Here is a 23,113-nt window from a genome sequence, read left to right on the forward strand (position 1 = left end):
TTCGGTTTAAAACCTGATTCGGGTTCAAACACGGAAATCTTGTTCGGTTGACTTATTCATATCTTAATCCAGATTAGGTTATTGTTTGATTTACTTGTTCGGATTTAAACCAATCCGGATTTGGTCAATTAAGTACAACGAAATCCAATCCAGATTAAGATCCGGACATGTAAATATTTCGTAAACACGTAATATTGTCCGAGCTGGAACTATTTTTTTTTCCACCTCTACTGTAAATCGTAATATATCTCGGATCATTGAAGCGTGGGCTCAACCCTACGGAAAGAAAATTAGTCGGCCCAACACATCTATACATCTGGCTCTGATCATTGACAAGGTCAGCCCAGCCTTACAAGTTACTAAGTTAGGATGAAAAGGTTGTCGGCCCAAAGTCACTGCCTATCTGATCTCTGTTGATCGGTCATGTAGTCAGCCCAAAGTTACTACATATCTCAGTTGATGAGGCTGTTGCCCAACATGGAAAGGAGAGAGAGAGACGTTAAATTTTAAAAAAAAAGTTGAATCTTTTAACAAACGACTATGAGATTCTTCATATGATTCTATCTTATCAGAAATGTATTTCAAAATTAAATAAAATTATTGAACTTTTTTTTTTCTTAATTATTTCAAATTCTAAACTTCCCTAAAGATAGTTCTAAATCCACCCAAATCCTTGTGTACGTACACTATAAATAGTTCACAAATTCATGATGATTCCATCATAGTTTTCTCAAGTTTCCTAATTCATAGCAAGTTAGCAAGCAAATTAGCTATGGCTTCCTCAAAATCTCTTTATGGTCTTTGTCTTGTGATTCTGGGTTTGGTGACTTATGCTTTTGCAGCACAAGTCTCTCATGATGGAAGGGCTATCACCATTGATGGCCAACGTAGGGTTCTGTTGTCTGGTTCCATTCACTATCCACGTAGTACTCCAGAGGTATAATAATAATAATCATAATCATAATATTTTTTGTTTTCCATTTGAGTTTCTTTGATGATTGATTAACAACTTGATTTTGGCTTTGGTTGTTGACAGATGTGGCCAGATCTTATAAAGAAATCCAAAGAAGGTGGATTGGATGCAATTGAAACCTATGTGTTCTGGAATGCTCATGAGCCAGTCCGTCGTCAGTATGATTTTTCTGGCAATAATGATATAATTAGGTTTCTGAAGACAGTTGAAGAAGAGGGACTCTATGCGGTTCTTCGAATTGGACCTTATGTTTGTGCGGAATGGAATTATGGGTAATTATTCGATTACTTCAAGATTAATTGTATACTAACTTCATGTTGTTTATGTTCTTATTTTGTTAATTCTTTTTCCTTTTTTTTTTGTTCTAATCAGTGGATTTCCTGTGTGGCTGCATAACATGCCTGGAATTGAGATTCGGACTGCTAATGATGTTTATATGGTAACCAACATATAGGAACAATTTTATTAATTATGATCTGAGTTTAATTTTGTGCTTTCACTTAATTATATATATTTTTTATTTTTTAATAGAATGAGATGAAGAACTTCACAACTTTGATAGTTGATATGGCTAAGAAAGAAAAATTGTTTGCATCACAAGGAGGTCCTATCATCATTGCTCAGGTAATTGAAATAATACATACATACATACATATATATAAAGGGCATATAACTATATTAATTTACGTGTTTTTTATTTGTCCTACACATTAGTATATAATTTTTTGTGATTAATTTGTAGATTGAGAATGAATATGGGAATTTTATATCATCTTATGGAGATGCTGGGAAAGCATACCTTGATTGGTGTGCTAACATGGCTGAATCACAAAATATTGGAGTTCCATGGATCATGTGTCAACAAAACGATGCTCCACAACCAATGGTATATATCTATAATTAATTATATCCTAATTAAATACTTAATTAGCTATAATTAATTAATTTCATAATAATTTAACCTTTTGTGTTTTCTTTTGGGTTATTCAGATCAACACATGCAATGGATGGTATTGTGATTCATTTGAACCAAATAGTCCTACTAGTCCTAAAATGTGGACTGAAAATTGGACTGGTTGGTAAGTATAGATCCAATCTAACTTGTTAATTACTTTTAATTAGTAATAATTATGAATGTTGCAACTAATTAATTAATGTTAATTATAAAAAAAAAAAAAAAAACAGGTTTAAGAGCTGGGGTGGCAAAGACCCACATAGGACTGCTGAGGATTTGGCATTTTCAGTTGCAAGATTTTTCCAAAGAGGAGGAACATTCCAAAACTACTACATGGTAAGTATTAATTAATTTGATTAATCTTATTTAGTTTTAATAATATTGTTATTATAAACAATATTAATTAATTATCTAATTGATGTAAAATCAGTATCATGGTGGGACAAATTTTGGAAGAACAGCTGGTGGTCCATATATCACAACTTCCTATGATTATGATGCACCTCTTGATGAATTTGGTAAGTTTATATTTATATATATTGCTTTTTTATTTTTTATTTTTTTCTCCAAATATTATATACCTTTAATTAATATTATTATTATTTATTTGGACAGGCAATTTGAATCAACCCAAATGGGGACATTTGAAACAACTTCATGATATGTTACATTCCATGGAAAATACCCTCACAAATGGAAATATCTCTACCATTGATTTTGGAAATTCTGTGACAGTAAGAATCTCTATTACAATACAATATATATAATTATTTATAATTAAATTATATATATATATATATACACATATGTATGTATAATTATATATGTTTTTGAAGGCCACTGTGTATGCAACTGAGGAAGAGTCAAGCTGCTTTCTGGGTAATGCAAATGAGACTTCAGATGCAACAATTGACTTCCAAGGCAATACTTACACTGTGCCTGCATGGTCAGTCACTCTTCTCCCAGATTGCAAAACTGAAGAATACAACACTGCAAGGGTAATTATTAACCTTAATCTTAATCATAACCTTACATTTTGGTGATGTTTAAGAGTTAATTAACTAGTAATCATAATGTTTAATGATAATTAGGTGAACACTCAAACATCAATAATGGTGAAACAAGCAAGCAAAGCAGAAGAAGAGCCAAGTTCTCTTAAATGGTCATGGAGGCCTGAAGATACAGCCAAGACTGTACTTCTTGGACAGGGACATGTGGTTGCTAACCAAATAATTGATCAAAAAGCTGCTACTAATGACGCCAGTGATTATTTGTGGTACATGACAAGGTAATTTTGATTTTTAACCATTTATTTGCACATATAATTATATATTTATTTTGATAAATAATTAATTATTTAATTGCTTGTATAGTGTGAACCTTGCCAAAGATGATCCAGTTTGGAGCGATAATATGACACTTAGGGTTAATGGCAGCGGCCACATGCTCCATGCTTATGTTAATGGAGATTATCTTGGTAATTATATCATAAAACAATATATATATATATATGTATGTATATCTATATGTTCATTTTAATTTTCTTATAATTTTTTTATTGTGTTTTTAGGTTCTCAGTGGGCCAAATATGGAGTTTTCAACTATGTGTTCGAACAAGCTATCAAGTTGAAATCAGGAAGCAATGTGATTTCATTGCTTAGTGCTACTATTGGCTTACAGGTAATTTATTAATTAATTAACCTATAATAATTTTCTAAATTTCTTATTTCTAATTAATCCTGATTTGTTGGTTTTTGTCTACAGAACTATGGTGCCTATTTTGATTTGATACAAAGTGGAATTATTGGTCCAGTTGAGTTGGTTAGTCATAAAGGTGATGAGACAATATCCAAAGATCTCTCTGCTCACAAATGGTCTTACAAGATTGGTTTGAATGGCTTAGAAGGCAAACTCTATAATTCTCCTTCTAACTGGCAATCAGAGGCTCTTCCCACCGAGAAGATGATGACTTGGTACAAGGTAATCTATATATACAACATAAAATTATATTTGTTTTTGTTATGAACATACAGTCCCACATCGCTTGGGTAAGACTTGGGCTAAAACTCAGTCGCTATGCCCATGAGGAATAAACCCGTGAGAGTAATCTGATGTATTAACGGGAACCGGAACTCTAAAGCTGACAATATATTTAATTGTTTGGGTGTGGATTTATGACAGTTTTGTGTATCAATTCAAAATTATTTTGAATTTTTTTTTTCTGCAGGCCACATTTGAAGCTCCATTAGGAAAAGACCCAGTTGTGGTAAATCTTGAAGGGATGGGAAAGGGTCTGGCTTGGGTCAATGGACATAGCATTGGACGATACTGGCCAAGTTATATTGCTGAAGAAGATGGTTGCAGCGTAGATTTATGTGATTATCGTGGTCCTTATGACAACAACAAATGTGTCACCAACTGTGGTTCACCGACCCAGTCATGGTACCATGTTCCAAGATCATTCCTTGAAGATGATATCAACACATTGGTTTTGTTCGAAGAGCTTGGTGGAAACCCATCTCATGTAAATTTCCAAACTGTGACCACTGGAACTGTTTGTGGAAATGCCTATGAGAGCAAGACTCTGCAATTATCATGCCAAAATCGCCCAATTTCAGCAATCAAGTTTGCAAGTTTTGGAAATCCTGAAGGAGTTTGTGGATCTTTCGCCAAGGGAGATTGCGAAGGAAGCAACGATGCATTGTCGATTATTCAGCAGTTATGTGTTGGAAAGGAAGCTTGTTCGATTGAAGTTTCTGAAAGTGTTTTTGGTTCCACCACCGGTTGCGCCAAGAACAGAAGACTGGCTGTGGAAGCTGTCTGCTAGTTTCTTTTTTCAAATATTTAGTTGTCAGTCAAAGGTTGTTTAGTCAACGTAATAAGTAGAGTCAGATTAGTTTAATCTCTTGTCTTTGCTTTCAATTAGTATGTAAGAATTTGCTTTATCATAAATAAATTTAAATATTATTATTTGCAAGTACTTAATTTGTCTCTTGTGAATCAATCCCACATATATGTATATATATGTTTGTATGTATGTATAGTTTGGCCAAAGATTCTACCATATCAACCTTTAGTGAGAAAATGCAAGGTATGACCAATGCAGCTTCCAGGAAGGAGAGTCAATTACAATGTCTGTACCTTTTTGTTGCTATTTTCCAAAATGTACTCTTTCCTCGAACAATTCAAAAACTCACTCTTTTCCACCCATCCATCTGTGACACTGTGTGTGTGTGTATATATAGTGGTGATATTTGCAATGTAAGTTCACATGATTAACTGGCAATGGCATCGGAAAATGGGGTTGTGTTCGAGGATTTCTTTCCTGCAATGATGGAGAAGTTAGGGACTGATGGGTTCATGAAGGAGTTGTGCAATGGGTTTCGATTGTTGGTGGATGAAGAGAAGGGAGTTATCACGTTCGAGAGCTTGAAGAGGGAGTCTGGGTTGTTGGGTTTGAAAGACATGAGTGATGAAGAGGTAATGTGCATGATTAGGGAAGGTGATTTGGATGGTGATGGAGGTTTGAATGAGATGGAGTTCTGTACTCTCATGTTTAGGTTGAGTCCTGCCTTGATGAAGGACTCAACACAATTGTTGGCTGAGGCCATTAGTTTTGATGAAAGTAGGTTATTTATGTGAGTTCTTATTCTTATCTAGTGCTCAACGTAATTCAATTTCTAGATATTGAGTGGAATTGCTATCTTCATCTCTTTCCCATCTAATTATTATGCTATTCAATCTTTTGTAAATAGTGTCAAATAACCTCAATTGCAACAATGACCTCTTGGCTTAATGATTTTTTAGATAACCTAAAATGACACCATACAAATTTGTTTTATCAACATTTGATATGGGTCTATATGAGGCTAAACTCGGGTCATCAAGATCTACGGGCACATACGTCCCCCACTTGACGTCAAGATAAATTGGGCCAAGCGCAGCCCTTAATTGTGATAGTGTTCACATAGAGAAGATCCTAATTCAAGAAAATTCACAGAATTTGTCCTTTTATGGTATTTGGACACATGTCATGTGGAGGGAATATGTATAGCCCACATTGAGGGAATTGATTATGGATGTCTGAATACAGAGTACAAGAAAATACAAAATTAAGGGGAAACTTGATCAGTTAGGTCCAGTGCTAATCAAGTAGCCCCGGATAGCTTAAAACTAACTTCCACTCATGAAATAAAACACATTTTTTAACGTAAAACAAGAATAAATAAATTAAAACCCCCCTGTTTTTCATATAAAGTTGCAGCTACTACACCACCGTCACCATGTGCTCTGTTCACTAAGCATATATAAATAAGTTGGCACATGAAGTTTCAACCTTCATCGCAGAGGAAATGACCAAGTGCGAGCTCTGCAACTCCTCTGCTAAGATGTATTGTGAATCAGATCAAGCAAGGCTTTGTTGGGACTGTGATGCTAAGGTTCATGGTGCAAACTTTCTTGTGGCCAAGCATTCAAGGACTCTGCTCTGCCACCTCTGTCACTCTTACACGCCCTGGGCTGGTTCCGGTCCGAAGCTGACTCCTACAGTTTCAGTATGCAGCAGCTGTATCAATAGCTGTAATGGCACACAAGAAATTGTGGATGTTGAGGAAAGACAAACTGATGGAGATACAGATATAGAAGGTGATGATGAGGAGGAGGACGAAGACAGCGTTATTAGTGCCGACGAAGAAGAAGATGATGAAGAGGAGGACAATCAGGTGGTTCCGGGGTCGTCAATGCCGGTTCCTGTGGATTCGGATTTCTCTAGTAGTGGAGATTGTCCTGACAGTGATGAAGGAGCTTCTTAACCAAGAATTGCATTTCCATTGCAAAGTCCAGATCCTCTTTTATAAGTACATATGTCTAAACACTCCTCCTCTGTTTCTGTCTCAAATAATCTGCTTAATCTTTGAATAAGCATAAACTCAAACCAATTCCTGTTACCAGCTTCATTAATTTGTTGAAGTTCATTTTGTCCTGGAACAGGGTGATGTGTTAACATTCATTGTTTCTAAATCCCTATAAAATGAAGCTAACCTTGTGATTTGTATCACTAATCCCCTTTTCATCCTTTTTATTTACATTTTAACTTACAAGTACTCTGTTTCAGATATGCTCTTAAGTCATTCATTCACACAAACATCCATCAAGAGATGATACCACCGAGTTCACTTTATTGTTTTGTGATTTGACTTCTGATGGAAGAGCAATGTGTAGATAAGATAAGTTAGTGAATAAGATAGTGAAAGTCACAACGGACAATGGGTGATAAACACTCCCTCAAGTAATTTTTTAAGCTCAAAATACATATTCCAATAGAAAATAACAATTTTCAAATCCAAAAGGAAGATTGCATAAAATTGAAAACAGTGAATAGCATGGGAGGGACCCTACTAAGTACTCTCTCTCTCTCTCTCTCTCTCTCTCTCTATCTAGAGAGTAATTTGAGATGGCCGAGTAGAGTTGACTGATTAGAACGCAAAGTCTATCAGACAGCAGAAAACCATGGTCGTGAAATTCAATGTTTGCTTCCATTTCATTAGTTTCATAGGAAAAGATTCCTCCTCTGTGTTTTTTTGAAGACGGAAGATGAAAGGAGGACTTCTTTTGAAACATGGAAGGTGGTTTCTTTGCAGGCAAACATGAGATGTCCCTCATACGATTAGATCTTAAACGTGTCTTGGGATTGTAGCTAACCTTGCCATATGCACCTAATCTTTGGAAAACCCATACCCTAATTATTAAATTAGTGTCGAACATAGGAGGTTTATCTGAGGAGGTATGAGAAAGAAAGAGCCTCCACCCTCTGCCTCCACGTGAGGACCATAAGCCATGAATTATCACTTTCAGCGAAATTTACCACCTCAAAAAAACTGACTTTGGATTCCTTATTCCTGTAACAGCAATGGTGCCTTTGTTCCACAACCACAAAAGAAATATTCTTCACTATGTCCACATACCCTTTAGAACTAAGAAACAACAGCCACTTATCTTACATTCCTCCCTGTGGGTCACATTTTCATTACATTAAGCTTGAATTTCTAGTATATTATCAACGAAGAGTTCAGCAAAGAACCTTAGCACATGCTACAAAGCTACAAGGGCGCAAAAGTGGTACAGAAAAGACACACTATCTAACATCTCATCTTTAATGTTTTCAGCTGGTGACACTGAGGTTGCGAACAAATTTTACCACAACACGAAAAGCTGCAGCCTTTTCTATGGATCTATAACATGAAAAGAAGTAATTGAACATCACAACCTTCACATTCACAAGATGACCAATATGGTAAAGGAGAGAACTGACTGAGAACATTCCTGCCAACTTCTACAACATATGTAGATGCAAGTGCAACCACCAGGACATCTCCATCCTTGAGTCATCTCTGGGATCTTCCTCAATATCTATTCAAGAAGCCTTTTCTGAATCTGCAGGACATAAAGTTGTTGCTTTCAATAAGCTTTCTCGTGCAACCAAGTAAACTGGTATTAAAGTTGGAAACTGCCCAAAGGATTACCAGCCAGCAAACACATGGTTCATGGAAATTAAGATAATGTCAAATTCGAAAACCGAATCCTAGGTACTAAGATAAGGTTGTCATATGTTCTCAGTTTTCATGGTGGCATCAAAGTTCAAAATATTTAATCTGTTTACTAGGAAGGATTTATTAAGGGGGAGGCAATGTGGACTTGCAAAACAGAATTATACTAGGAAAAAGAGTAGTATTCATGACACAACAGAATAATTTTTGGAACAGATGCAGAGTGTCTACATGTGTCAGGGTCTTTCTGTGTTTATAATAGACTTTCAACAGAATTGGCAGCTAAATGATGCTTAAAACTTCAACAGCAGGATATGAAAGAACAATTAAGGCGAGGAAAAAAAAAAGAAGTTACTAAATAATCCCTGATAATCTATAGCATTCAACATTCAACCAGCTCTTAGCAATCAAATGTACTGACAATAGAACAAAAAATTCACTATTAATAGCTGCAAATAAACAAGTTACGTAGAATTCAAGGTGTACAGTGATAGACTTAAAAACCTGAAATTTTATTTAATGCCTCGTAATACCCACGCTCATCCCTCGAAGTGAAATCCCCAGAATTCCCACCGCCGCGGCCGTCCTTCTCAGTTCTCACCCGGAAACCTGACAACAACTACCAGAAAAAACGCAGTAATCATTCACGCTGCTCGGGCTTCCCTCGGTGTTCCTCTTCACTGCTCCAAAACCCTGACTTCCCATGATTGGCGTGCTCAGCCCCAAACTCTCCAGCTCCAAACAGAGCCTCTCCTTCAAATCGTGGTCCTTCACCACATGGATCTTGAACGGAATCTGAGTCTCAACCAAAGGTTGAGCAATGTCATTAGCCTTTGAATTAGTAAACAAATCGAGTTTCTTCTGCTGATACTCCTTGTTAACGGCTTCAGCTTCCTTGCTTTCGATTCTTCGTAACGGTCATAAATTGTATTGGGCTTGGGGTGGTAGTCCTAAATTTTTCAAACCGAATCCAATGGGCCTCTTATCTTTGTCAAAAAGAGAAAAAGTGCAGTGGGATGGCTAAATTGGAGCCCATAATTACCTCAGAGTAAGGGTCGGCGGCCCATAATAGGGCCGTCTAGCCCATAATAGGGCCGTGTTTCTGAATTCTGATTGAAGGTCGGTTTCGCTCTCTATCAAAGGAATCCCAAATTCCAAAACGTCATAATTAAAATACCCAATCTAAATTCCAAATTCTCCTGATCTTGCAATTGTTAGGGTTTCAATCCTCTCTTAATCCAACGAACTCCTATTCGATTCAAATTCGTCGCTAGGGTTTTGGTTTGCTTACTGAGAGTCAAAGATGCCGCAGAGACACTCGAAGAACAACAACGACCTAGCCTTTTTCACGTACGATGAGAAGAAGAAGCTCGGGTACGGAACCCAGAAGGAGAGGTTGGGTAAGGACTCCATTAAGCCTTTCGACGCTTGTTGTCTTTGCTTGAAGACACTCATTGATCCATTATGCTGCCAGAAGGGCCACGTTTTCTGCAAAGAATGCATTCTCGAGTGCCTTTTGGCACAGAAGAAAGACATTCAAAGGTACTATAGCGTGGATGATTCTGTCTAGTTTAGTGGTTATGGCTAAAGTTATAACTTTCCTACTCTTCGCAATTATTTACAGATTTGAACTGCAATTGAATGTGGTTTTAATTGGTTCATATGTAAAGATCATATGATAATGTTAGTGTGATTAACGTTTATGTTGAAATGGTGTAAGAAAAGTTTGGATCAGTATTGGTGGAATGTTAATTGATGATTTGTTGGCTTTAGTTGAAGGTATGACAAACTGTGAATTCGAATATGATTACAAATTTTTTATCTAATGTGGAATGACATGTCATGATGTGTTTGGTTTAAGGAGCAGTGCGAATGAGTTCAAATTATTGGTTTTGTATAAGTATTTATGATTAGGTTTTTACTCTCACTACTCAGAAATCTTTAGCATGCTTGTAAGGCATGTATTATTTGAGAACTTTTGCTGCTGAGAATTCATTACAGATATGTCTTCATGGGATAGCTCGGCTGATAATTGCCCTGGATGTTTCAGGATGGTGGAAGAGTGCTATCTAGCCCTTTCTTTTATGTGTGTAGTTGTGGTAATACTGAAGCTTTCTTTGTTTAAGTGTTTTTTTTTTTTTGAGAAACTTTGGTTAAGTTTTAATGGTTTTGGGAAATGTCCAGAGTCAGTGTGATCTTGGTATCGAGACCTGTTATTGGAATATTATGATGCTTGAGAGATGTGCCCTCTGTTCCATCCCTGAAAAATGTCAACTGTACTCCCATTGGATGGAAGGAGGGTTGTGGAATCCTTATGGATTGCAACTGTAATAATCTTTACACTCACTAAAGTAGCTGAACAATACTGACCTAGAATAATGCAAATATCCTGGTAGGGCCCCTTCTCTTATTGCTCTCCCTTTACTCTTTCTAATTGATGGCAGAACAAATAATAGATAGAGACCAACACTCATGCCCATATGGTTATGTTAGAATTGTATTTTTTTATTATTTATTTTTTGCTTTAGCCATATGCAGGTATGCTATTCTGTTCTTGGCTTCTTTCAACTTAATCCGTTGTAAATTTTAGGGGGTTTCTAGGCTGTTGTGTGTGTTAATCTGAACTCTGTTTTTGCAAGGAGGATGCATAATTGCTGATTATACCCTTTATGTTTTTACTGTTTTAGCCATTAATGGATGAAGACACAATCTAATGGTGTTGACTTGAGTTGTGTCTGAACTCTGGTTCATCAGATAAACAGTTAGGTGCTCAGCCTTTCATTTGTCATTTTGTCCTAACAATGAATAGAATAAGTTTGTTGAGCTAACTTTTATGACTCGATAGAAAATCTGGGAAGAAAGTAATAGGTCAGCGTCTGAGGCCATCGATTCTCCTTGGGGCTCAATATTAGATAGTTGTCTAAAGAGAGTTACATATAATCATACGAGTCCAAGTGATTCTAGCTATACAGGAAGCTGCCAATGCTAATTTATTAGCATGTTCTTGTTTTATGTATACAGGAAGCTTACTGCTCATGCTGCTCAACAGAAGCAAGATAAGGAGGAGGAACAAGAGCAGTTAATGTTGCAGAAAGCCAAAGAGCTTGAAGCATTTGATCAGCAAAACCACGGGGCAGTACCACAATACAGTGATAGAAGCCACAACCACGACAAAAATGGTTTCCATGGAGCAAATAGTGTTAAGGTCACTTCCTATGAAGAGGAAGCTCTCAGGACAATGAAAGCATTTTGGCTACCCTCTGCAACGCCTGAAGCTGTCGCTAAGGTAGATGCCCCTGATACCAGCACAGTCTGTCCAGAAGGGAATGAGAAGCTCAAGTTGAAGACCCTCTTCCCTATCCACTTCACCGAAGACACCAGTGAAAAGAAATCAAAGTCTCTTGATAAAACCTATATCTGCCCTAGCTGCAAAGTTACTATGACAAATGCTATGTCGCTTGTTGCACTAAGCTCTTGTGGGCATGTCTTCTGCAAGAAGTGCGCTGATAAATTCGTGGCTGTTGACGAAGTTTGTGTGCTTTGCAGTAAAGCTTGTAAAGGAAGAAATTTGGTGAATTTGGCAAAAGGTGGGACCGGCTTTGCTGGCCATGGTGATAATCTTGAAGCGAAAGACTTCAAACATTTGGGTAGTGGCTCAGGATTAGGACTGGTGAGACCGGCTGTAAAGACCTGAACTCCCATTTCTTTTTCCTAGACGGTAAAGTTTATATCAGTTTCTAACTTTCTGTACCATTTGGACATGATTTCTCTCTTGATTGTAGATGTATCTGTGACCATTTGCCCCTGAATTATTGTCTATTGCTTGCACTATCATCTGGTGTTATGGTCCCTGGTTGATCACACTGCCATTAGCTTTCTCTCGGAGTTGTTCATTCATGATCTGCCCCATCATTTTCGCAGCTAATGGAAGGCCAGCACACTTGTTTATTATTTCCTTCTTCAGATCTTACATTGGGCAGATTGAATACTACTCCATCTCTCCCAACCGCATCTATGAATATAGACCAGCAGCTCTCAGGGTCTGAACGGGGCTGAAGCCGATGCAAATTCTTCACTGCTCCTCCACGTTCTTTTGGCAAATCGTATCCAAGACACGCATCCCATTTCCCATCACTGGTTAGTGAAGAATTCAACTAGTTATACCATGCATCTGTATCCATGCCATCATCAAACACAATCAGTAACCTTTTCCCCCTGAGTTGCTGGTAAAGAGCACAGATTAGCCCTTCCAAGGCATGCTCATTGAAGATGGACTCGATTATGCCCTCTTCAACTCCGAGAGAGTCCAACATTCTTTTCACAAGCGCTTTGTTTCTATCTCCTGCTTCATTTTCCTTCTTCGACAGGGATACCCATATCCTTGGAAGGAACTGACTCCTCATATCTTCTCTGTTTACAAGTTCCCTGCACAGTGTAGATTTTCCAACACCAGTCATCCCCACAACTCCAACTGCCTTAAATTCATCATCGTTTCCTCTCTCTCGAAGCATCATTTCAATTGAAATCAGTTCATCTTCGAACCCATGAACGTTAGATGATGCATCCACTAACAGAGAACTCGACCGGGAAACTTCGCCCTGATTTGATGTGCTCGTGTCATTGTTTTGATCTGGAATGGTAATCCCATTTGGTGCTTCATTGGGTGGTTTCATACTGAACTCATCCTTGATATTGTGAAGCTTCCGTCTAATGTTGTAGAGAGAATACAACTAATCAAGTACTCTATGGGCCAACAACCGTTGGCCCGAAATATTTGAGCACATGATGGAAGGCCCGGATTAGATCAACCCAAAATATTTGTCCAAAGGCGTATCTGGCCCAAGACCAAACGAAGCTCAAGGCTCACGGTTAAGATGGGTGCAAGACTAGACATATAAGACCCAAGACTTATAATGCAAAGTAAGTCTCAGATTGGGTTGCAGGCCCAACCACAACCCAGTAAAGAAGTTTGTCTATACGATCAACACGTGTTGACCATGTGATATGGAAAACTATAAATAAGGGAAAACCCCTTCTCATTTACGCTCTCAACTACTTGCTATCTCTCTCTCCCTCTCTCTCTAAATGCTATTCACTTCTCTCACTTAAATATCTTCCACTGTTGACTGACTTGATCGTCGGAGATTGTTCAGCAAGAGAAGTTTTACTTAGGCATATATATCAAGACACGCAAAACTATTCAGTCTTCCGGGGATGATAGGGGGCTGCTGTAATTTTTTTTACAACAGCCCCAACTGTACTTCCATATAAATCGAATCATTGGATATAAATTGAAAACATTATATACATTTTTCATGTTGAATTTGATTTTTATTTCAAACAAAAAATATGTCGTTAGATTCGTAAAGCCGATCAAAATACACATATAATTTTTAAATAATAAAAGAAAATTGTTTAAACACTCATATTGATTTTACATTGAGCTCTACTGTAGAACCCCGACACCTGTCTTCCGGTGGGTCCCATCAGAAATTTTTTTTATTAAATAAGCGAGGACTCGAACTTGGATACCAACAAGTCAATCAACGGTGAGTTTGCCCTGTTTTTCTCTTCGATCTCCTGAGCCATATTAACTCACTTATCAGTTTCCCCTGTTTTTCTCTTCTTGTATTTGAAGTTAGTGTGAGTGTTGGAGGATGTTGACTTTTATGGGTCTTGGTCAATTCTTTATTAAGTGCACATCAAGATCTAAAGGAAGGGTGCAAAGAAGATTAAACTAATATACAAGTTGGATTGGAATTCAGAGTTCTGAATATTCAAATCAAAACTGGGAAATATTTTCCAATTGATTTGGCTTATCCATCCACACACACTCTGGCAGTTGCTTTCGAAGCTGAGAGACATAAATGGCGTTTTGGGTTCACAAAAGATACTTAAAATCTCAGAGAAAGGTATGTGTCCTGTACGCGGCGTCTCACTTGGTCACTTATCCTCAATCATAGCAACTGGTCTTGATTTTTTTTTCCCGCCCTTTTTTTTTTTTTTTTCAAATTGTACATTGTTGTGTTGTTGACCACATGAATTGTTGAAACTGGATTTGGGAAATCTACAATTCAGTCTATGATTCGTATCTGTTGGTGGAGAAAAAATAAATAAATTTTAGGAATTGAAAAATAAAATTGTAGTGTGATGTGACGTATTTCTTAAACCATAGGATTAAGATTGTAAGTCATTATATTCTAAACGAATTGTGGAGCTGCCAAATCAGTTGAAACATTAGATACTTGGCTTTTCATAATCAAAATTATTATTTATGAAAACAGAATTGCAACTACTAAGCGGGAGACACCCTTTTCTCATTTCTATTTTTGGGTTTTGTATTTTTTATGTAGAAGTCTTAAAATCAGAGCCGTCCATTACTACTTGCCCACTCACTCCGCTGTTTTCATAATGGTGATGGACCAGTTTCCCTGTCTGAGCATTATCTCTGCGAAAATCCGACCTTGTTTTCATTGAAGTGATTATTCAATTTACGCCGCTTGATCTCCCTCTTCCCTGGCGTCATACTCATACCAACACTGGTAATGGTGCTGGTGCTGGTGCTGGTATCAGTCACTGATTTGTTGTAATGCTGATCCAGCACGCTCAATGCAGTTCTTGTGCTTGACACTGACTCATACCCTGCTCTCTCTACCATCTCTTGCATTGCATTGGAGCAAGCCAACAGCTTTTCCTGAATGAAACATCACAATTTACTCGTAAAGAACAAACAAAATTTGTGAGGATTAGAACAATAAAGTAATTCGGAATTTGTTGCTTACTTTATTCACATGCTGACAGGATAAAATTGAAGTCTTGAAAGAAGAAGAATATTGCATTGGAAGTAGCTCATGAGATGCCACAATAAGTGATGATGCTGCGATTATTGATGGCTCGAATTCTAAAAGCTTGATTTCTGCAATGGAAATTGGGTTTCTACATCAGGGTTTAACTTCTTTTTTTGTCTTTCAAAACAGAGACATGAGAATTGATATGGTTTCAATTGTCTTACCATGTTGAGCTTTGAAGATGAACTCTGAGGCTCTGTCTTTGAGAGCTTGTTTCAATGGTGGGTCTTTGGGTTCCAATAGAGAAATGAAGAAGGAAAGAAATGAAAATGGTGTAATCGACCTCATCCGCCAGTCCAGAGCATTCAAAACCAGAAGCTCCATTTGATTAATCGTCTTTGTGTCAAAGATGAAACCTTGTTCTCTCTGTTCAAAGGACTAATTTGCTTCAGTTTCCATGACCACTTTCAATGTAGAAAACAAATTGCAGAAAGTTCAAGTGTTTAAACCTGAAAATCAGACGCAGAGAAATGGGTGTTCATCATCTTCGCGGCAAGAGAAAGGCAAGATGCGACTAGAAGCTTCAAAACCCACGGCTTCCCTTGCTACAATACACAAAATCAGATTTCCAGAGGTATAAGAAAACAGAGCATACCAGAAAGTCAATGGCAGCAATCTAATATCAAAAAGGAATATTGTCTTGAAGTTTCTCAGATACCTGAATTTCTTTCTTGGACATGAATCGATCTATATAATTCACAGCAAGGTAGGCTACGAGCGGGTCCAAGTCGCAGGAATATTGTGCCTGACCAACTACAACTGTATTAGAAGAAACAGAACAAAATGAAAAGAAAAATAGAATATCTGGGTTTTGTACCTGTAGAGCAAGAGATATGGCTTCCTGACGAAAGCAGATATGAAAGTCACTGGTTTGTGAGATAATGAGTGAAGGCATGTGATCAGATGCAGAGAAGAAGAGATCTGGGATTGTCTCTGGTTGCTGTTCTGTTGTACAGCCAGTCAATGGATTCTCCAAATCGAACTCCATTGCTCGTTTACTTTATTAGTTATGTTAGGACTAGAGAATGAGAGACACTATATGTCTTTCAGCAAAGAATGAGTAATAATTATGGAAAAGAGAAGCTTCGGTTTCTGTGAAGCATAAAAGGGAATTTAAAGACCCAATTCTCAATGTATCTCCCTTAACTTAATATATATGTACGTATATTTTGGTCCCTGCCTTTCCTCTGCCATTGGGAAAGAAACAGGTCACATTGTATCTACTTTTTTTATGGGTCACATTGTCTCTATTAAACAATTGCTAATCAATTTGTTAGGTATAAACAGGGATATATATAGTTAAAGCTAAGTTATAATTCTCTCTGTTATTGGTAAGCTACGGCTTTTTTGGTGAAATAACCTCTCAACCGAGAGGGTTAAGACATATATTCGAGTTGGGTAGTACTCAAATTCGAGCTCCTACTCCCACTTACCTATCAAAAAAAGAAAAGTTAGAGTTTTCCCGCGTCTATGTTAGACTAGTCAATGCCTAAACAACTATTAGACGAGTCAAAAATGTGAATATATCAAGTTTTCATTTGGATTTACCAACTTTGAAATATGATTGAAGAAGATATAATATCGTTTAGTTTACATATTCTGTTTCAGGAAAAATGTGGTAATCGAGGGTTATTGGGAGTTAAATGTGTGTGAACTAGGGTTAGCAGAAGGGAAACTGTGGTCCATGTGTCGTATGTAGCAAAGATGAAGAAGAGACAGTTGTGGTGTATATGGTCCTGTTCCGCCGGGATAAGCGCCGGTGGATTTATCGATCACTGCCACTAAATCCACCGCTAAATACAAACCTACACTTGTGTAAAGTAGTTGTTGTATACCAGCTTTAATGACGTGTGTCAGTGTGTGGACTTCTTTCTACAATGTTTTTTTGCTTCAACTATTTTGGTCATTCTTCTTCTTGGCTTTGAGTTCAATGACGTTCAAAACTATTTTCATTCGTCAATGGGATTGACGTGAGATGTTATATTCGGTGATAATGAGAATCGTCTGCACAGGATAACACGTAAGTTAAGGGGATCTCAGAGGTGTATTCGGGGGACCTCCTCAAAAATGCAGGAATGCAAAGTTAGGATTGTATACTTATAACAAGTAAATCTCTCTATGATCTTAGGTGGATGTACAAGATGGTGAATCATATCATGATTCCATTCGTAAGTGGAATTGGTCTCCTCTTGGGCTCTTGATTTCCCTATGATGTTTGGTGACCATGGGTTATCGAGGAGCGGAGCCATGTTTGGCATTCTCTCGGTCCTATCGAGATGTCCTCTTCTTACTCCTCGAACTGATGGGAGCTTAGTATTTGCGTGGTACGTGTGCATCTTCAAATGAGGGTCATTTTGGCAATATCAGAGTTAGTGACTGTGCGATAAATTGATGAGAAAGACGGCTTTGACTTTTCCAAGTCATTATTTGCATTAGTTGTTTGTGGAGTCATTATTTATTAATTAACTTTCTCAAGTCATTAACAACCAATGATTAAGACAGACCATTGACAAACAAAATCCAATATTTTGATTTGGAAATTTTGAATTGTATAGTATCAGTGTGGGGATTAGTGCTAGATTAGGCACTATCATTATATATATGGATTCAATTGAATCCACGCAGTGAGTCCCATGGAGTGGGAAGGAAATCACCTGCGAAACTGCGACGAGGCCCACCTTTGATGGTCATAGCCATGGCTGTCCGTACCTCGACAGGTGACTCACGTGTATGTGATAAATGCCAAATTTTTTACTGATCGACAAAAAGACTGTTGTTCTATTACTATCAAGTTTCTGCAATTTTTTAAGTGATTTCGCTTTTCTCATCATTCAAGTATTCAATATGCCAATACCCCACCACTGTAACCAAAGCTCAATTTCACAGAAATTTCCCTCTCCTAATCAAAAGTTTTATTTTAATTAATTAGCTTATTAGCAGGAACTCGATTCGAACTTTCATACAATCATACTAATAATTTTGTAAAGGAGTATATATATAATATATATTGTGATGTTCATGAGAAGTGAGTATGTTATGGTTATTTTCTTTATAATTATTGATTGTTCCAGTGATGCCAATCGCAAGACAAATGTTGACAACTGTACGTAGAAGTCGTCGCCACTGCTTTTTTTTTTTGTTTATAAGATGGATGAATACAAGTAGAAAATCCTTCACTTTCATGGCAGGTTGACAGCTAGGGATTGCGTCCTTTGTGTGTGTAAATCATGAGTTCCTCAATCGTCCTCGTAACCACAGTTCGAAGTCTTTTTAATTTCCTTCACTGATTTTCATTTTTTGATCCTATACATTTGCTGGAAAGCTCCTGCTATAATGACAAACGTATGCCATACTCATGCATGTGAACATGAGAAGGTGACTAGCGGCTCATATTCCTTGGAAATGATATCTGCCTTACAACTTTAACGACACACATATCCCCTCTCTTTTTGTCTATAGAATAAAAGACATGTTTTCATAAATGGTATTGGTCACGAGCAAAAGTAAATGAAGAACATGACATATACGTAATACGTATGCATATATATATATATATATATTTGTGTCAATGATCGAGCCATGAATATCAACACACCCAAATACCCTTTATTTATGAAAAACAATGCCACACAAATTGTGTTAAGATATGTATGTCGATGTGATTTATAAGTAAGAGTATCCTGTTAACTACAAAACCATGTGAGCAGCCTTAAACTTAGAACGAATAATACCCACGAATTATATCCAGTTTATAACAAATTATATATTCATAAATTATTTTATTTTTGAACGGTTAATCCTCGATATCATGATTTCAATGTGATCAGCATCTTTACTTTGAAAAGGTAATTAATGAAACATAAATATTAAAAATTTCACTGAAGAGAGAACACTACTTTATATTTGCATATTCTCCTGGATATGTCGTTTTAATTTGTTCCTTTTCTTTCCAAGTAGTAGTGTTTGATTCTGTGCCCCTGTGGATTCTCTCTGCTCGATGCAAGAGAAAGCCCACAAAATGAGACCAGAGCTTTTGCTTTTCCTTTTCCCTTTTTTTTGTTAATGTAATAGATTTATAGTAATTGATTATGCATGTATGTATGTTTGTAGTGGTATTGCTTCTTTTTGTATGCCAGAGAGAAAAGAGAGAAAAATGTGGGGAAGACATAGATTGAAGAGACAATCATGTAATGGAGTGAGTGCATGCAATGCAGGCCTTTCTCCTCATGCAAATAACACCATCATTATTCATTAACAATCCCCTGCTACATCAGACTATCATCTGGTTGGCTTTCCCTGTCTCTCTCTGTCGCTCTCTCTCTCTCTCTACTTGGGACAACTATGAATTCCCAAACTTCCATTATTTTATGTTCTAGAGATAGAGAGAGACTCAGAGAGAGAGAGAGAGATGGGCCTAATGGGTGCTCTTGCTAGTCGAACTCTTCTCTAAGTCCTATATCGAGGAAATAGACCTCTCTGTGAGCCCAATGATTCACTAAGCCCAATAAGCCTAGTTAATTACTTAATCTTTTGACAGCCCATAGATTTGGACCAAAATAAGAGACTTTAGGCCTGGAAGATCAGCCCATAGAGTTCAGTAAGACCGAAATAAGGCATACGAAAGAATCAGACTATAGAAGGTAGAAAACTCTCAGGATGGTGTGTGATCTTTGTGATAAGAACCCACATCTGAAAAATTAAGGGAATAGCGACTATAGATAAAGAGAACTCACAGCTTTAAAACATTAAGACTGGTTTTTTGGGTCTAAACGAGGATGTTGGATTTAGAGGAACAAATCCGTAAGAGCAATTTGGCTCAGAATGGACAATATCTTAATTTGTTTGGGCGCATTGTGAGTCTCTCCAGAGTTCAACCCAATTTATCCGAAAACCAAAGCTCTTCCTCACTTTGTCACACTTGCATAATACTAAATGTTGTTACAAACTGAAGGAGGCTAATTATAATACAAAGCAAACAAATCTTACACACAAAAGGAAATTTACACAGATTGCCTTTTTACTATCAAGTGACCTCTTAGAGAAATACACACGGTAGAGGACTTATGTTCGCTGCAAACAATGCCATACACAGAGATACAAATGCCTTGACACATAGGAATATTAAAACCCAAAAAAAAAAAAGAGGAGATTAATCAATATGATTGCTAGACCCGACCCGTGGAGCTCACATCCGATCCTGTTCTTTGCAATTCTTCACCACCGGGCATAACCATACCCGGATACATTGGAACCGCACCCGCATGTGTAACACCATAATAAAGTTGTTGATTCGTCCCATCAGTCACCACTCTTGCTGACACGTCATAAGGGTCCATGGGCCTAGTTCCAGCTCCATATGCTTGACCCATACCATGAACCGGCTGATGATACCCGACTGGTATTTTATTCGTTTGAACTGGCACTTGATGCATATATGGGCCCAGAGGTTGAACCTGCTGAGTTGGGATCATTCCCGGATGAACCGGACCCGAGACGTAATAAACCGGATATGGTTGCACAGGAGGACCCGAATAATGTGGCTCCGGCATGTACTGCAATACGGGATTGCCCGAATACAACATTGGCTGCGATAAGGGCTGATCATTCTCCTTCACCTGCATATTTGGCTCCGGGTTATCGGGTTTGGTCTTCACCGGTGGAAGATCCGGCATATACGGCATGTTAGAAGCCGACGAAGTCGAGCAAAACGGGGATTGAACAACCGGAGCAGGTGATCCGGGATCGGAAGCAGACACGTTATCCGGTATAACGGTTCGGGTCTTCATTCTCGGTTCACGAGGAGGCTGGGACTCATCCGGATTATCCAAACCAAATAGATAATCCGGTACTTCGGACACAATCGATGAAACTTCGGAACGGCCACGCTCGAGACCCGCTCCACCACCATTAAGGGCGTCGAGGAACCAGTGCTGACGGTTAGCCGAGCCTTCAAGGAGTGAGCTGATGCTGCTGGCTCGTGAGCTATCCCCTTTGTTAAAGAGAAAGAGACGAAGCCGAGCCGCTTTGGGGTTATGATTGTTTGACAGCCTTTCATATTCTTCCATCATGTTCTCCACGTCCTCGTCGGTTGTCACAGAAATCAACGCGTCAAGATCTTCGTTGGGCAGTTGGTACTTCACACTAAAATTGCTACAACCTAAAATCACAACCCATAAATTCAAATCCACAAAACAAAATATTGTCGATCACAAATTCAAATACAAAATGAAATTGTGAATTTATTGCCTGAGAGCTTGGCGAGCTTGATGAGGAGGGCGGAGAAGGTGGAGGAGCGATGAATTGCGAAAATTCGAGTGTCGCCGCCAACATAGCGGAGCTGGTTGTCGTTGGGGCGAGGGAGGATTTGACCGCCGAAGCTGCACATGAAGCGTACCCGTAGGTTGTTTTCGTGAGCTGAGTATTCGGAGCGAGGAGAGGAGGTGACGGAGTCCGTGGTGGCGGTGTCGAGCTCCGTCGCATAGTGCTGCGGTGTCATTTTTTCCAGTGACAAAGTGGAGCAGAGTTTGAGCTTAGAGACGGAGAGTGTATTACGTTGCGTTGGATTCTCCGCTAAGAATTTGGTTCCTTTTCGGGTAAATCTGGAATTAGAGTTGTCAGAAATTGCTGACCTGGCCACTGATATTGAACGATCATGGGGGTCCCACTAAATTGCTATTGTTAATTGTGGGAGTAGTTGTCGTTGAATGGGATCCACACATGTAAAGCATATTTTTCCACGTAGGCAGTGTGGGGTTTGGGCGGTGGAGATACCGCACGTTGATTCGTTGAGAGTGCCTTTTGTCAAACGCAACACGATCGTATTAGTGTGTGTGTGTATATATATATATATACACGATTAGTTCATGCAAAGTGATGTCATTGTATTTTCTTTACGACCCACACCAAATAAGGCAATAAGGTCGTATACATTAAAGGTGTAGTAGTTAAAAGAAGTTGTGGTTCGATCATTGTATTACTGGTGAGATAATATAATGAAGCTTGTATATGGTTAAGTACATTTCCATATTTGGGTGATGTAACACAATCTGGTTTTCTTTTAAGTACTCGAGGGCGGCACAAATGTAACAAAATTCAATGGCCAATAAATGACTTCAATATGGGAAATCATTTGGCATTGTGAGATCAACATGCATCATCCAATTTAAGCACTAAGCTTCTAAAAGAGAGTATATGTTAATGCCATTTAATTTGCAGAGTAGGAAAGCCAAAACATATTAGATATCCCACATCGTTTTGATAACCTAAGTGATGTGGGTTTATAAAAAAGCTAGTACGTATCACTCAAGAAAACATTTTCTTAGGTCTAAGTTCCATTAGGTGAGATGGTTTAGAAAAAAAAATTCGTGTAAGTCCGATGTATCCACGGGAATCGATACATCTAAAGCGGACAATATTGTTGATGTGAGTAGGGTTGTGATTTTTAACATGGTATCAGAGCATCTATATATCCACTTGTTGTATTTGATATAACTCAATGCACAAGTGCAGGAGAATGTTTGACATCTCACATCCCCTGGATAACCCAAGTGATGTGGATTTATAAGAAACGTCAAGTCTCTACCACTTAAGGAGGAGTCTAAGTATCATTAAGCGAGATAATTAAAGAATAAAAAAGTCGTAAGGACCGATAAATCAATAGAATCGATAAAAAGCAGACAATATCGTTGATGTTAGTATGGCTGGGATTTTCCACGAAACACTCTTCAGGCACTTTGAAGATTATATGAATGGTATTGGACGGGTATTCTTTTAGCTCCTTTATGCCAACTTT

General features: G+C 38.0%; 7 protein-coding genes and 1 pseudogene across 10 annotated transcripts; 5 read left to right on the plus strand and 3 right to left on the minus strand.

Moving 5' to 3' along the window:
• The first annotated feature begins 772 nt into the window (after positions 1-772).
• Positions 773-1,790, plus strand: LOC120005478 (annotated as a pseudogene).
• Positions 1,791-4,821, plus strand: LOC120005009 (beta-galactosidase-like). Its single transcript, XM_038854428.1, has 11 exons — positions 1,791-1,859; positions 1,964-2,052; positions 2,159-2,264; positions 2,359-2,446; positions 2,544-2,662; positions 2,765-2,926; positions 3,020-3,216; positions 3,302-3,405; positions 3,499-3,608; positions 3,693-3,908; positions 4,156-4,821. The coding sequence occupies exons 1-11, from the start codon at positions 1,791-1,793 to the stop codon at positions 4,753-4,755; spliced, it is 1,860 nt and encodes a 619-aa protein (XP_038710356.1). The 3' UTR covers positions 4,756-4,821.
• A 362-nt stretch (positions 4,822-5,183) lies between these two features.
• On the plus strand, positions 5,184-5,641 carry LOC120005026 (calcium-binding protein KRP1-like). The gene has a single exon (XM_038854452.1). The coding sequence runs from the start codon at positions 5,214-5,216 to the stop codon at positions 5,568-5,570; it is 357 nt and encodes a 118-aa protein (XP_038710380.1). The 5' UTR covers positions 5,184-5,213; the 3' UTR covers positions 5,571-5,641.
• A 517-nt stretch (positions 5,642-6,158) lies between these two features.
• LOC120006377 (B-box zinc finger protein 32-like) lies at positions 6,159-7,012 on the plus strand. Its single transcript, XM_038856397.1, has one exon. It carries the CDS (start codon positions 6,281-6,283, stop codon positions 6,737-6,739), a length of 459 nt encoding a protein of 152 aa, XP_038712325.1. The 5' UTR covers positions 6,159-6,280; the 3' UTR covers positions 6,740-7,012.
• Positions 7,013-9,577: 2,565 nt separating this feature from the next.
• LOC120006614 (E3 ubiquitin-protein ligase CSU1-like) lies at positions 9,578-12,307 on the plus strand. Its single transcript, XM_038856700.1, has 2 exons — positions 9,578-10,015; positions 11,495-12,307. Exons 1-2 carry the CDS (start codon positions 9,777-9,779, stop codon positions 12,165-12,167), a joined length of 912 nt encoding a protein of 303 aa, XP_038712628.1. The 5' UTR covers positions 9,578-9,776; the 3' UTR covers positions 12,168-12,307.
• Positions 12,308-12,456: 149 nt separating this feature from the next.
• Positions 12,457-13,774, minus strand: LOC120006615 (probable disease resistance protein At5g45490). The gene is made up of 2 exons (XM_038856701.1): positions 13,292-13,774; positions 12,457-13,165 (listed from the first exon to the last, which is right to left on the minus strand). Exon 2 carries the CDS (start codon positions 13,144-13,146, stop codon positions 12,628-12,630), a length of 519 nt encoding a protein of 172 aa, XP_038712629.1. The 5' UTR covers positions 13,147-13,165; positions 13,292-13,774; the 3' UTR covers positions 12,457-12,627.
• A 924-nt stretch (positions 13,775-14,698) lies between these two features.
• Positions 14,699-16,486, minus strand: LOC120006634 (putative cyclin-D6-1). 4 transcript variants are annotated; one of them, XM_038856752.1, is made up of 6 exons: positions 16,139-16,485; positions 15,980-16,066; positions 15,771-15,866; positions 15,486-15,699; positions 15,256-15,389; positions 14,699-15,167 (listed from the first exon to the last, which is right to left on the minus strand). In XM_038856752.1, exons 1-6 carry the CDS (start codon positions 16,307-16,309, stop codon positions 14,916-14,918), a joined length of 954 nt encoding a protein of 317 aa, XP_038712680.1. In that variant the 5' UTR covers positions 16,310-16,485; the 3' UTR covers positions 14,699-14,915. The 4 variants fall into 4 exon arrangements, with proteins under 4 accessions (XP_038712680.1, XP_038712681.1, XP_038712678.1 ...); XM_038856753.1 differs by having other exon boundaries at positions 15,486-15,687; positions 16,139-16,482; XM_038856750.1 differs by having other exon boundaries at positions 15,980-16,486.
• A 3,722-nt stretch (positions 16,487-20,208) lies between these two features.
• LOC120005324 lies at positions 20,209-22,135 on the minus strand. The gene is made up of 2 exons (XM_038854908.1): positions 21,568-22,135; positions 20,209-21,478 (listed from the first exon to the last, which is right to left on the minus strand). Exons 1-2 carry the CDS (start codon positions 21,815-21,817, stop codon positions 20,487-20,489), a joined length of 1,242 nt encoding a protein of 413 aa, XP_038710836.1. The 5' UTR covers positions 21,818-22,135; the 3' UTR covers positions 20,209-20,486.
• Positions 22,136-23,113: the final 978 nt, after the last annotated feature.

Source organism: Tripterygium wilfordii, chromosome 9 (assembly GCF_013401445.1).
Source record: "Tripterygium wilfordii isolate XIE 37 chromosome 9, ASM1340144v1, whole genome shotgun sequence".
Lineage (NCBI taxonomy): Eukaryota > Viridiplantae > Streptophyta > Magnoliopsida > Celastrales > Celastraceae > Tripterygium > Tripterygium wilfordii.

Bases quoted from the DNA above. Each gene is read 5' to 3' on its own strand.
- LOC120006377 (XM_038856397.1), top strand. From the start codon at position 6,281: ATGACCAAGTGCGAGCTCTGCAACTCCTCTGCTAAGATGTATTGTGAA.
- LOC120006615 (XM_038856701.1), bottom strand. From the start codon at position 13,146: ATGAAACCACCCAATGAAGCACCAAATGGGATTACCATTCCAGATCAA.
- LOC120006634 (XM_038856750.1), bottom strand. From the start codon at position 16,309: ATGGAGTTCGATTTGGAGAATCCATTGACTGGCTGTACAACAGAACAG. The intron at 15,700-15,770 runs GTTTAAACACTT...GAAGCAAATTAG, and splicing joins TCTCTGCGTCTGATTTTCAG to TCCTTTGAACAGAGAGAACA. The intron at 15,390-15,485 runs GTAAGACAATTG...TTTCCATTGCAG, and splicing joins CATCTTCAAAGCTCAACATG to AAATCAAGCTTTTAGAATTC.
- LOC120005009 (XM_038854428.1), top strand. From the start codon at position 1,791: ATGGCTGAATCACAAAATATTGGAGTTCCATGGATCATGTGTCAACAA. The intron at 2,265-2,358 runs GTAAGTATTAAT...ATGTAAAATCAG, and splicing joins CATTCCAAAACTACTACATG to TATCATGGTGGGACAAATTT. The intron at 2,663-2,764 runs GTAAGAATCTCT...ATGTTTTTGAAG, and splicing joins ATTTTGGAAATTCTGTGACA to GCCACTGTGTATGCAACTGA.
- LOC120005324 (XM_038854908.1), bottom strand. From the start codon at position 21,817: ATGACACCGCAGCACTATGCGACGGAGCTCGACACCGCCACCACGGAC. The intron at 21,479-21,567 runs GCAATAAATTCA...TTGTGATTTTAG, and splicing joins CAAGCTCGCCAAGCTCTCAG to GTTGTAGCAATTTTAGTGTG.
- LOC120005026 (XM_038854452.1), top strand. From the start codon at position 5,214: ATGGCATCGGAAAATGGGGTTGTGTTCGAGGATTTCTTTCCTGCAATG.
- LOC120006614 (XM_038856700.1), top strand. From the start codon at position 9,777: ATGCCGCAGAGACACTCGAAGAACAACAACGACCTAGCCTTTTTCACG. The intron at 10,016-11,494 runs GTACTATAGCGT...TTATGTATACAG, and splicing joins CAGAAGAAAGACATTCAAAG to GAAGCTTACTGCTCATGCTG.